The 14242-nt window shown below is 37.2% G+C and overlaps 1 protein-coding gene across 4 annotated transcripts in view; it reads left to right on the top strand.

Moving 5' to 3' along the window:
• gpbp1l1 (GC-rich promoter binding protein 1-like 1) overlaps window positions 1–14242 on the top strand; it is a 97838-nt gene that overhangs the window by 41992 nt on the left and 41604 nt on the right. For all 4 annotated transcript variants that reach the window (XM_039736119.1, XM_039736117.1, XM_039736120.1 and 1 more), the window contains exons 2-4: window positions 4385–5312; window positions 10305–10419; window positions 10859–10988. In XM_039736119.1, the coding sequence (XP_039592053.1) occupies window positions 10360–10419; window positions 10859–10988 (190 nt within the window). In that variant the 5' untranslated portion in view covers window positions 4385–5312; window positions 10305–10359. The remainder of the gene's footprint in view (window positions 1–4384; window positions 5313–10304; window positions 10420–10858; window positions 10989–14242) is intronic.

Genomic DNA, 14242 nt, shown 5'->3' with positions numbered 1-14242 from the left:
AAGATGCCCAGGGTCCCTGCTCATCTGCGTGAACGTGCATTAGGCATGCTGCAGGGAGGCATGAGGACTGCTGTGGCTAGGGCAATAAATTGCCATGTCCGCACTGTGAGACGCCTAAGACAGAGCTACAGTGAGACAGGAAGGACAGCTGATCATCCTCGCAGTGGAAGAGCCCGGATCTCAATCCGATTGAGCACGTCTGGGACCTGTTGGATCGCAGGGTGAGGGCTAGGGCCATTCCCCCCAGAAATGTCCAGGAACTTGCAGGTGCCTTGGTGGAAGAGTGGGGTAACATATCACAGCAAGAACTGACAAATGTGGTCCAGTCCATGAGGAGGAGATGCACTGCAGTACTTCAAGCAGCTGGTGGCCACACCAGATACTGACTGGTACTTTTGAATTTGAGCCTCCCTTCATTCAGGGACACATTGTGAAACATTTTTAGTTTATGTCTTATGGTGTTGACTTTTTTAGTGTTCATACAAATGTTTACACATTAAGTTTACTGAAAGTAAAAACAGTTGAAAGTCAGAGGAAGTTTCTTTTTTTGCTGAGTATATAACCTAAATTCATTTTTTCCAACTTATTACTTGTTTGAATTCTAAATAATCATTTCCTTTAAAACTTTATTTAAATGACCATTGGATACATGGATACATTACAGATACCACAAATAGACGCTTCTAGTGTGGAGCAACTTGATAAACCTCTGGCGTTATCAGAATTACTAGATGCTATAAAGTCACTCCAAGGCGGGAAAGCAGCAGGCCCTGATGGCTACCCTGCAGAACTTTACAAGAAATTCTCCGCTCAGCTAGCTCCCCTCCTATTAGCAACATTTACAGAAGCCAGAGATAACCAATCTCTTCCACAAACCTTTCGCCAAGCACTAATCACTGTCATTCCAAAACAAAATAAGGACTTATTACAATGTGCATCATACAGACCAATTTCACTTCTGAATAACGACGTTAAAATACTCTCTAAAATCATAGCCAGAAGGATGGAGAAAGTGCTCCCCTCGGTAATATCACAAGACCAAACTGGATTTATTAGGGGCCGGCACTTATCTTCAAATCTTCGCCTGTTTAATGTAATATACTCACCAACTAAATCAAACACCCCAGAAATATTATTATCATTGGATGCAGAAAAGCATTCGACATGATTGAATGGAAATACCTTTTTACTACATTGGAGAAGTTTGGGTTTGGCCCAAACATTTGTGCATGGATTAAATTACTTTATACTAACCCAGAAGCTTCAGTTTGCATCAACAACATTTGCTCAGACTACTTTAAACTAGAACGTGGCACTAGACAAGGATGCCCCTTGTCACCGCTGCTGTTTGCATTGCCATTGAACCACTGGCAATACATTGTCGAAATACTGATCAGATAAAGGGGATTAGCAGAGAAGGACTGGAACAGAAAATCTCATTATATGCAGATGACATGGTACTGTATATATCAAGACCCAGAAAATTCTGTGCCTGCAGTCTTAGCAGCACTCACAGAATTTCAAAAGATCTCTGGTCTCAGAATTAATCTGAATAAAAGTGTACTCTTTCCAGTGAATTCTCAAGCATATAATATTAGATTAGATACCCTACCTTTTATCATTGCAGAACAGTTTAAATACCTAGGGGTAAACATCACAAGTAAACATAAAGCTCTTAACAACAAAATTTCTGCGCCTGCATGGAAAAAATTAAACAAGACTTGCATAGATGGTCAACCCTTCATCTCACACTAGCTGGAAGAATTAACACTGTTAAGATGAATATTCTTCCTAAGCTCCTTTTTATTTCAAAACATCCAATATACATTAATAAATCATTCTTTAAGCAATTAGATTCAACAATAACCTCATTTATTTGGAATTCAAAACATCCACGCATCAAAAGAGCGACCCTACAAAGACAAAAGGCAGAAGGCGGCATGGCTCTACCTAACTTCCAGTTTTATTACTGGGCAGCAAATATACAGGTGATAAGAACCTGGACACAAATAGAAGAACATACACAGGCTTGGACCGCAATAGAAGTAAAATCCTGCAGTACTTCTTTGTATTCCTTGCTCTGTGCTCCAATAAACACACGCTATCGGCAATATACAAATAACCCAATTGTGCTCCACTCACTTAGAATCTGGAACCAATGTAGAAAGCATTTTAAGACGGAGAAGCTTCTATCTGTGGCACCTCTGCAAGAGAACCACCTCTTTCAACCTTCACAAACATATGCAGTTTTAATATCTGGAAAAATTTGGAATTAACTTGCTTAGAGATCTTTATATAGACAACGTCTTTGCATCCTATGAACAATTACATTCCAAATTTAACATTCCAGCTACACATTTCTTTCACTATCTTCAAATCAGGAACTTTGTTAAACAGAACCTTCCAGATTTTCCTCATCTTGCACCCTCATCCATGCTGGAAAAAATATTGCTCAATCTCAAGGACTTAGACTCCATCTCTACAATATATAAAATCATTTTACAATCCCTCCCTTTCAAAGATCCAAGAGGACACTGGGAAAAAGATCTCTCAATTAATATATCAGAAAAGGAGTGGAAAGTAGCAATGCAGAGAATTCACTCGAGCTCCATATGCAAAGCATACAATTATACAACTAAAATTATATATCGAGCACATCTGTCTCGACTAAAACTCTCCAAAATGTTTCCAGGGCATGATCCAACCTGCTAACGCTGCAACCAAGTCCCAGCCTCACTAGGTCACATGTTCCGGGCCTGCACCAAATTAACATTATTCTGGACAAAAATTTTTAATTACCTTCAGACAGCCTTGGACTCACAATCCCTCCTAACCCATTAACAGCTGTGTTTGGGGTTCTTCCAGAGGGTTTAAAGTGGAGAAAGACAAACAAATTGTGATTGCATTCACTACACTTTGGCACGCAGACTTATTCTGATAAACTGGAAGAACCCAAACTCTCCTCTTTAAGTCAGTGGGAAACCGATGTGTTATATTATTTGAAGTTGGAAAAAATCAAATACTCACTTTTTTCAAAACATGGCAAAATCTAATCAGTAATATTTTAAAATAAGTTCATAAAGCACAGAGAATTTATTAATTTAGGTATGTTTACAAGCCTTAAATTTAACGCTTGCTTTGGCTTGCTCTCTCTCTCAGGGGTGGGGATCGATCTGTTCTTAACTTAATTTTTGTTTTTGTAAAAACTTGATTGCTTTGTATGGATTGTAATAAAATTTATATATATATATATATATATATATATATATATATATATATATATATATATATATAAAAAGACCATTAACATAAGCTAAAGTTAGTCATCAGTCATAGCAATAATTGACCTACGGCATGAATTTTTACTCGTGAGAAATTTTATGTAGCATATTCAAGATTAATGAGCTCCATTGAACTAATAGTAAGGCCAGTGACAAAAGTAGCACATTGTGTACAGAAAAGTACTTATTATTGTTATTTATTTATATAGCACTTCTGATACATCCGATTAACAACACTATAACAAAGACCCTGTGTCTTATTAAATTTCCTGAGCAAAGACAGGTAACACAACTAGTATTCTGTTAAACGTTTGTTTTGGTTATTCTTCAATGATCCCATTTTGGTTTAATGCCTGCATTTCTAATTCGTCTAATAAGGTAATTGAGAATGACCTCTGCTGAAGCAGGGTAGCTCGTATTCTTCAGATTTTTTTTTTTTCATCTGTTTATGACATCTTAAGTGATTTATTCTGCACCCTTGGTGTAATTTTAGGAGGGAAGCCACAACTGCGAAAATGTTTTACTGTTACAAGTATGTACCATTTGGAGATTATGCTGTTACCTGTGGTTCAGTGGAGTTCTAAAACCTTAGAAATGGCACTGTAGACATTTCAAGACTGTTGGATATAAAGAACCATTTTTCTGATTGTCAAAATCAAAGGAAGCTCCTAAGGAAGTGTAATTTGAACCATAGCTCTGGTAACTTGGCTGTGATGGCAGTGTGCTAAATGATTGTTTTATATTGAGCCGAATTGGTTGTAATCAAGCCTGAATGTGTTCAGTAGCTGACTGTAATTGTGGCTTTAATTTTTTAAATTTTTGTAGGGAAAATTACTTTTTCACACAGTGCTAGGTGGTGTTTAGTAGATAATACATTTATTATTTGTTCATTAAGGCATCCTTTCTAGTATTAGATTTTGTTTGAAGATCTTAAAACATTTAAAAAAAACTTGCAATAATTAAGGAAATCAGGAAGATATTATTCCATGGCATTATATGAGAGCTTCAAAACACTCGCCCATTAAGTCACAATAAAGGAAAATTAACTCTCTGTAGTAAATTGGGTAACAGTAAATTTATAGTTTTCTTTGTTTTTCTTTCAGGTGAAAGAGGCCAAATGATACAAGTTTTGAAAATCTTGGAATCCTTGGAGAACAAAGAAGATAACTCTTTCCTTGTAACCCGCCCTTCAAGTTCCTTGCTACAGTTTCTTAAAATCCTGCAAGTTAGAAGACTGGGATATTTAAGTGCAGAGTAACCCTAAAATAATCCAGATCCAGGCCAAAAAAGGAATCCTGTAAACCACCTTAATGCTTGTCTTGGACTTCGGGAAAAGAAAAGGGAAATACATGTGGCTTATAATATTGCAGCCTCGATTTTTAGAATATCTAGTGAAGTGTTTAGGTGGCTATGAATGACTGGATGTTAACCCTTTAGGGTGTTGCAGTTTTATTTATTTAGTTTGTTTACTACAGGGTATTCAAACTGGCTTTGTTTTTAAAGCAATGGTAAAAGGCTGAGGGGGAATAATTGCTACTGCTCCATTTTTTTTCTGTCCTAAAATGTTCTAAGGTGACACCCCCCAGACCATTGGTCACTTGAGTGTCCAACCCCCCTTTTGCACTGTGATGATTAAGACTGTATAAAGGAAACCAGTGGAAGCTGGTGCAAGTGTAATGTGATTTAACTGGTAGCTGCGTGTACCCCTTCCCCACCCCTTTTACTCATTGATTGTTCTTCTTTGATTCATGAGGTGAACCACAGGGCTCTGGCTGTTTTATCAAAGCAGCGCTCCTTTTTTCTTTTTTTTTTTTCTTTTCTTTTCTTTTGATATCTCTGTATGTCTATAGAGTGTAAAATGAGTAGGTAAAGGAAGTTATAGGGAACAAGTGCTAGCACAGAGTGCAGCCGCCAGGTCTTCAGGATCTGCTCTGGCTATCGTCATCCAGAGAACTGTGTATCCAACGCTCAGGCCTTTACAGTACAAAAGGCAAGGAGTTAAGAGCTGGATTTCAGAGCCTCTAACTCTGGGTAAGTGTTCCTTTTTTTTATTTCTTATTTCACTGTCTGTAGTTGCTCATATATATATATATATATATATATATATATATATATATATATATATATATATATATATATATATATATATATATATATATATATATATATACCCCAATATAATCAACCAATCACATGGCAGGGAGAACATCCCCACTTGAAATGCAAATTCATACTTAAGGTTTCTATAATTTAGAAATAAGATAACTCTCAATTTGTTTGTATTGACATGCTTCAAATCTTGCATGTTGTCCTTTTCTACCCCATTTGCCACAAAGCCCCAGTGTTTTCAGACACTACTCCAGCAGCCTCCTTTGTCATTTAAGCGTGCTGGTGAAAACTCTGGTGCTATTGCAGTGGCCATCCTATTAACATCTGTGAATGGATAGAAATGGGGCTGCAGCCTTGGCAAGCTGGAAGTGCATTTGCAATATAGGCTTTAGAATTGATATCATCGAAAAAGTACGGAGTACTGAAGTAATTTTAAAATAAGAGTTATAGTTATTGATGTTTTGATACTTCGATAAATCATATTGATGGATAAAAATATTGGAATAGATAGGTAATATGAATAATATGGGTGAAAAGTAATGCCTCGAATTTCATATCTTATTGACAGATGGAAGCACTGATATGTGACAAGTACTAACATGTTTTGTAGGTTCTCTGTCATCTCAGCTGGTGGCAGCTCCTTACAGTGAATGATGGTTTTACTACTCACCATGAAATGAAACAGAACCCTGTACTGGGCGGCTGTTAGTACTATTAAAGTAACATTCTGTGATTGAGTTCCTGACAGCAGAATTTGTTGATACTCATCAATGTATTCAAGCTGTTTATGCTGATAACTGTGTTTATGTGAGCACTGCGTATCTTTGGGCCAAAAGATGCAAAGATGGTGAGGAGGGAATAACTAAACTGTGTGACAAACAAAGTTGTGTCCAACCTGTGACAGCACTAGAAACACCATACAGTTAAAAGTTTAAGAATGCTGCCATGATATGGTTGTGAAAACAGAGTGCATATTTCTACTGTGTCAGCTTCATAAATCTTGTTTATCATTGGCAACTATTTACAGTAGGTATAGAAAAGAATCCCCCCTTCAAAATATTCTTTTTGTTTTGCTTTACAGCCTTAAATGAAAACACACAAACCACTATTTTTTCCAGCTTTACTTACTCAATGCAATCTATAACATTGAAGTGAAAGATATTGAAAAATAACAAGACATACCGAGATTAATAAAGGATCACCCCCCTCCTAAACAATATTTGTAAACTCAATCAGGTGTAAGTAACCACCATTTCCATTGCAGACCATGGTTATGGGCTTCCACCTATGAACAATTGTAACCAGTGTGATTAGTGAAGCATAAAAACAGCTGTTCCTGGAGCATTCATTCCTTTGCTTGTTAGTGCAACTGACAGCATACAACTGGCTATGGGTGGCAAGCCACTTTAAAAAAAGATCTCAGGGATAGAGTTGTGGACAGACATAAGGCAGGAGATTGGGATAAAAAAAAACTCAAAGGCTTTATCAATCCCAAGGAGCTCAGTAAAGTCCATAATAAAGAAGTAGCAAGTGTTTGGTACTACTAGGACTCTCCCTGGATCCGGCTGTCCCAAGGAGGAAACTTATCAAGAGGCTGTGACGATGTGGGTTCTGGCTCCACGCTTCCATGGCTGTTTGGGAACCCTTGAACCCAACACCGTCGATAATGTTACCGAAAGTGAGCTAGTCAGTGGAGGCAAATAATTCCAGCAAGGGGAAGGTAAAAAGTGCAAAAGTGCTTTTATTAAAAACAGTCAACAAAAACAAAAACAGTGTTCATAAAGTGCAGTTCTTCAATAAATAATCCATAAAATGAAAAAACGTGGAGGTTAAAACAATAGAAAAAAAAACAATCCTTTAAAACGAGAGGTTAAAATCTTCTCTAGGAAGCAGTCTTAAAAACCAACAACAAATCCGGTGCATCATTTATTAGCGTCTCACCTGCTTATCCCGTTTGGGCCAAGTAGCAGGCAAGATGCTCTCTGCAGCTGCCCTCCTACAACACACGCGAGACTGGAGACCTCCCGATCCCTGGCTTCGGTATGGCACTCATCCCAGTCCCCGAGACTTGATGTCCACCAATGACCAGGACGCACACATTGGGGACTCCACCACCAAGCCTCCCGACTTCCGCTGCCTTTCCGCGGCTTCTCTGCGCCCGCCGCTTCCTCTAGGCACTCCGCTACATGGTCGCTCAGCGGGAGCAACCTCAACTCAAACGCCTGGGTGTCGGCCTATCACCCAGCTTCCTCGCAGCTGCCCACGAGCGCTCGATTGCGCGCTCACCACACTCACGCACCGCCTGCTTCCTCGCTCCCTGTAACCTCCGTCCTCATCTCCTTTTTTTACCTCCCCACAACCGACTCGCTTCTTTTAAAACGTGAGGGGCCATTACAGCTGTAGCATTAGCCACGGGAGCAATCACGAATGTGGGCAGTTCCTCACCTGTGCACACGGTGAGAAACGCCCATATCAACAACTGCCCCGCGGCTCGCTACAATAACGCCCCCCTCACGAAGCCGCCTCGGGTGCGGTGATTATCTATTTAAAATGAATGGCCTTTTCTCAACGAGCTGTGGACCCATAACACCACAGAGGCCAATGGCCACTTTGAAAGAGTTACAGGATTTTATGGCAAAGAGTGGTCATTGTGTGCATGTGACAACAATTTCAGTAGCACTCCACAATCGTGGCTCGTTCGGGAGGGTCGCAAGGAAAAGGACACTTCTCAAGAAAGGCCACATTAAGGCTTGTTTTGAGCTTTGCCAGAATGCACCTTGAAGATTCTGATGCCAAGTGGAGAGAGGTCTTATGGTCAGATGAGACCAAATTCAGACTATTTGGCCTCAATACCCGACGGTCCACCAATGCAGCTCACCATCCACAAAACACACCATACCTACAGTAAAGCATGGAGGTGGCAGCACCCTGTTGTGAGGGTGTTTCTCTGTCCCAGGTTCTGGGGCTCTCGTTAGGGTAGAAGGAAAAATGGATGGGGCAAAATACCATCAAATTCTTGAAAACCTGCTACCCTCTGCCAGAAAGTTGAAGATGGGAAAAATGTTCACCTTTCAAAACGACACCGACCCGAAGCACACAGCTAAATTGACTCCACAGTGGCTGAAGGAGAAAAACGTGAATGTCCTCATGTTGCCCAGCTGGAGCCCAGACCTAAATCCCATTGAAAATCTGTGGAAAGATTTGAATATAGCAGTCCACCAATGCTCACCATCCAATTTGACCGAACTTGATCAGTTAAACTGTAAAGAAGAGTGGGGGGCAAATATTACTCAATCTAGATGTGCAAAGCTGATAGTGAAGAATCCTAACAGACACAAGGCTGTCATTAAAGCAAATGTTGGTTCAACAAAATGACATTGACATGAGGGGAGTGACCCTTTATTAATCTCAGGATGTCTTTGTTTATATATATATATATAAAAAAAAAAAAAATTCTTCTGAACTGTAGCTGTGATATCTTTCACTTGGATGTTATAGATTGCATTGAGTAAGTAAAGCTAGAAAAAATATTGGTTTGTGTGTTTTCATTTAAGGCTGTAAAGCAAACATAATGAAAAGTGAATGTTTCAAAGGGGGGTGATAAGAAAATATTTAAACTTATTTCTTTGTTTAATATATTAAAATATCCTCATCTAGTCATGAGAAATGGACATGGAAGTATTAATTTTTATTCAGTTGTCTATTTTTGATTCATTTTTGTAAAGCTCATAGTGTGTATTTTTAGATTATAGATGCAAATTCTGATTGATTTGCAAAATTAAAATTTATTACAGTTTGCTGGGGTGGTAAGATATAGGAAATAGGAATAAAGGGACTTTGTTTACATTTGTGTGATTTTTATTTTGTAGGCCAAGAAAGGGGAAGTGAATGATGTAGCTACATTTGTTCACATTTTTCAAAATTCTGTAGCTTCAGCTGACTAAATAAAACAGTTCAGGCAATAGTGTCATACATATTCAAATAATTCCACAGTCCAAGTATCTTCATTTTAGTTTAACTTCAAAACAAAAACACTTCATACAAAAATAAAGAGAAAAATTATTACAAATGAAAATTTATTTTATAAGATGATTAAGGCTAATGTATCTTGTTACATTTCTCTGTATATGGTCATGCAGTCATATTGTCATTTTCAAATGTTTATACAGTTAGAAAATTGAATACCATTGTTCTATTTGCAAGCTAATCTAATAGTCCATGTTTCTAGCAGATAGACTATTTCCTAACTTGCTGCTTAACACCCTGTTATTGCAGGAATAGCTATGGAAATTCTTTCACTTTGAAGAGTACTATTCATGTTTACTAGTAAAATAAATAATTTAAAAAATATAAAAAATTTGTATGCAAAGCTATTAAATGGTGTTATAAAATAAATTGAGATAAGCACAGCTAGCAGTCAATCAAGAGAAATAAAACTGTAGTCTTCATTGAACCCAGAAAATTGAAACCTGTGAGAGCTACTGATCCAACGAAAGTCCAGCCAATTGGCTACACATCTCTGGATATTCTCCTCAATACTGCAGACTACTGGCAGTGATTTGTGTTATGTTTCGTATAACTGAATATCCTCATGAACTCTGTGAATGGGTACTTTTTTTTAAAATTTTTAATTGTGCAGTATTTTAATTCTTTATTCCAAACATTATGCTGAAGTTTGAGATTTCTTTACTGTCTTCCATCTTTATGAAGTCTCCGGGACAATGCTGACTTTGTCATCTTTTCAACTACTCAAATCCTTTTATTTATTTATTTGTGCAATTTAGTCCATTGGCCACTGGTTTGTAACACCTTCTACTTGTAGCTGTATATTGGCAAGAGATTGTATTAATTTTATTGTAAGATTTCAGGTGCATTTAATGTGATAATGCATTTAAATGTGTTCTTTCTACACAGATTCTGGCCATGAGGTTTGATGCCTCACTCCACTGACTGGAGTCACTGAACCTAAATGGCGCAGCATGACTTTGTTCCTGCCTGGCTTAACTTCTCAACCCCTCGGCCTGTCAAGGTAAGATAGAGACCCGATTTTGAATGTTTCTCACATGGCGGTTTGTGTGGTAGTAAAATTTAGTGTGTGTTCTTAGAATCTGAAGTATCTTGTTTGGATGGATTTGGCCATGCTGAAGCAGACCTGGCCTGGTATAACTCTCTGCCTGCACCTAAGATGAAAATCAACAGTTGAGCTATCATCTTTGTCAGTCTGAATTTGTTTTTTTAAAAAGACATTCTCATAAGATTACCTGATCCTAGTTGATTTAGAATAGTAACTTGGATATATTTGCAGAGGAAAATTGCTTTTCTTTGCTTATTCAGTAGTGCAGTAGTGCCTTGTCTTTTACAAATTATTCAGTTTTCCTTTTTTAATTCTTCAATTCATAATCACAGCGTAGTTTGAGAGACAACTGTCTTTCCACTGCAGTTGAATCTTTTGCTGTCCATTTTTTCAGTCCCCTGCAGTCAGCTTGGAGAAACATGGAGAACATGTGTCCCGTGGTGACGGCCGACAAGCTGTAAATCGCAGACGCCACAACTCTTCAGATGGATTTTTCAACAATGGTCCCCTTCGTGCTCCTGGAGGTAATTATATTATGAGTTTTTTTTTTTCTTTTTTTTTTTTTTCTTTACTGATGCTTGAGAAGTGAAACGGGGGGTGAGCTTTCTGCATAGCCCATTCCCCAACCCTTGTAGTACACACATTTATTTGGGATGAGGAGGTTTTAAGGAAGTGAGTGAAGTTTTGAAAATCTTAGAGACTACAGAAAAACATTCATTCTTTTCAAAGGATTGACATTCCATTCTTGAACCTCTGAGAATAAAAATTGTTGATGGATGTTTGCCATACTACCCTATATATGTGTATAACACAGGTAAAGTACAGGTAACAAAGAAACTAGGTCTTATAGCAATGCCACAGGTATTCTGTTCTTTGCGTCTGTCTCCAAAGGCAAATTTTCAACAAGTGGTAATTTTTTATCTGAGCCAATTCTGTGCAAAACTTACTTTGTTTTCCTTGTTAACCTTCAGCCTTAAAAAGACATGGTTCCTGGCACCTTTTGTGTTGTATTTCTGTCATTCAATAATTTATGTGTAAAATACAATTATATTGACCTATTTACAGCATGCTTTATATGTAATGAATGCATTTTATTATGTAATTACCTATTAATTTTGATAACAATTAGCAAAACATATCAAGCTTACAATTGCTTTGAATATTTAAACCCATTTATTATAGTGTGATTTCAATATTTAGTGAAGTATATAGCAGATGGAGGGCTTTACTTTAAACAGCAGGCCACAAAAGAATTTTCCAGGTAAGGTTGTAATTAGTAATGCAATAAGAGCAAATGTTCTTGTCTGCTTAAGATTTTAGTAAAAATAAATTGAATGTTAAAAAAATGACTGAGGTATTTTCAGTAATCCAGAAACTTCCAAGTACTTACAAATTGTAATACAGATAGCTTTTGTTTTTTTAAACTCGTTAGCGCTAGACCCAAGTGTCACTCAGGCTGTAAAAACAGTGCTAAAAGCATAGTCTTGAGTGTCACTTGGGCAACTATATAGATGTGTCTTGTGTAAGACCTGAGGCATACTTGGACTGTGAAAGTGGCAACAGCGTTAGCGCCGTGCGTTAACTCAGCAACGGTATAGTCATGTCTTGTCGTAAGCCCTGGGCCCGAACGTTACCCGGGCAGCAGTGTAGACGCATCTTCTCCTAGCCACATAATGGTGTCAGTAGAAACACCTCTCATCAGCAATGATGACAAAGTGAATCTGTCTTCAGGCGGTGAAATTGAAATGGACAGTGAAACAAAGATATTCTGGGAATCAGAAATTGACACTTGCGTCACTTGCACACGTTCAGTGTGCTGTTCATATTATTCATTATTTGTATCATTATTATACTTTCTACACTTCTGACTTCATACTTTTAGTATTTTGCATGCTTTACAGTAGAGATGTGATTCAATAAAAATACAACTTTTCAAGCCAATAAAAGCAACACTTGTGGTTTTTTTTTTTTTTTTGAGAAAATAATGTAACGCTAAGAAGGCAACAAACTAAACACAGTGAATAATTCAGGCAGTCGATCTCCGTTGCAACAGCTTATAGTGAAGTTGTCAGTAAATCATTCCATCTCAACATGCTTTGAATAGCTTACAACACAAACTTAACAGTTTTGCATCAGTTGTGCAGTGAAATTTGTGCCACTATTTTTTGCATAAGTACAAAAAATAGTGAAATCTGTTGTTCTGTACTGAAAATGTGTTTCATTTTGGGTCATTTAAACCTGGTCTTGGTTGCATAAAATGTGGATGTACGTAATTTTGTTTGCAAGAACTGATGACAGTGTGCTTAGCCCAGCTAGTTTTAAAGAAAAAAAATGAGTGGAAGAATGTTGATGTTTTGCTGAACTTGATACTCCATGACAGGACACATTGAAGAGTGTTGCAGTGTGGTTTGAGGTGTGCCACAAAGAATGCTGTAGTTTGAAATTTTCAATGTCTAATTTCATTAGATAAAATTTGTAGTATAGTTGTTAAATTGAATGTGTATTTAAAGAAGTTTTTAAAGTTTGCTTCAATATTTTGGATGTTGTCTACACTGTATGCAAAGCATGACGTGCTTTTGACTCATCCACAATTGCTTAAAAGATGAAAGTTAAAACTGCAGCCTTCAAATGAATTTGAGAGCAGAAAACACAGCTTTTCAAAAACCGATTTTTTTCTGTGCATTCAAAGTGATGTGATCAAAGAAAAAATTGCTTGTTACTACTTAGACCTAGCAAGCTCAATCCATTAAAAAAAAAATAAAATAAAAACAAACAAAACTTGCAACCGGTGAAAACTGATTAGGTATTTGGGATCCAAGCCGTCGAAAGCAGTTGAAAGACAGACATCCATGAATAACATATGAGACTAAACTCTGTTTTGATTAGGTTCTTAAAAATACAACTTATAGGAACAATGGTAAAATCGGAATTGTATTATTGTCTAAAAACAAAGTACAGAAACCTTTTAAAATGCTTGAAGAAACACAAGTTCTAATATTTGGCCTAGCATCAAAGAAATTTGTAAAATCCCAGTCATGAGTCACTGTGTAAAATCCTTCATTAAAAATGTTTGTAAATATTTAAACATGGCTTTTTATTTTCTCTGCTCCAAAAAAAGAGCTAGTTATGTATGCACATGTGTGACCTTGCTGTTGCTATGGAAAAGGTTTAAAAAGGCACTGCTCAAGACAAGCAAGTAGATTAATCATTATTACTAAATTTGTACTAAAGATACCTAATAATGAATGTGAAATAAGGAAAATAATTTTTTTCTGATTGCCTAAACATTTATTTTACGAAAACATCAGCAGATTTTGCTCCAGTTAAGCCACATTGTTTTGTCCATGCTAATGGGACCTGCAGTATCAGTCAGTGTTGTATGATGTGGAGAATAGATCCAATTTGTGTTAACAAAAGAGGGATGCAGAAGCTCCAGCACTGGCCTCCTGAAAACAAAGCACAACAGTAAAAAAGTGCACTTTCTGAAATACAGAAACATGGTGACATACGTGAGCTCTTTTGTAATGCATGTCATATTCACTTCCCAAGTATAGCACCTGATTAAAATAGCATGCTGTATTAATGTATTTTTGCTTGCATACAGTGGAGGAAATAATTATTTGACCCCTCACTGATTTTGTAAGTTTGTCCAATGACAAAGAAATGAAAAGTCTCAGAACAGTATCATTTCAATGGTAGGTTTATTTCAACAGTGGCAGATTGCACATCAAAAGGAAAATCGAAAAAATAACTTTAAATAAAAGATAGAAATTGATTT

The sequence above is a fragment of the Polypterus senegalus genome, chromosome 14 (genome assembly GCF_016835505.1).
Source record: "Polypterus senegalus isolate Bchr_013 chromosome 14, ASM1683550v1, whole genome shotgun sequence".
NCBI lineage: Eukaryota > Metazoa > Chordata > Cladistia > Polypteriformes > Polypteridae > Polypterus > Polypterus senegalus.
The sequence above is the reverse complement of the archived record's forward strand: the minus strand, read 5'-3'. Positions and strand labels throughout refer to the sequence as shown.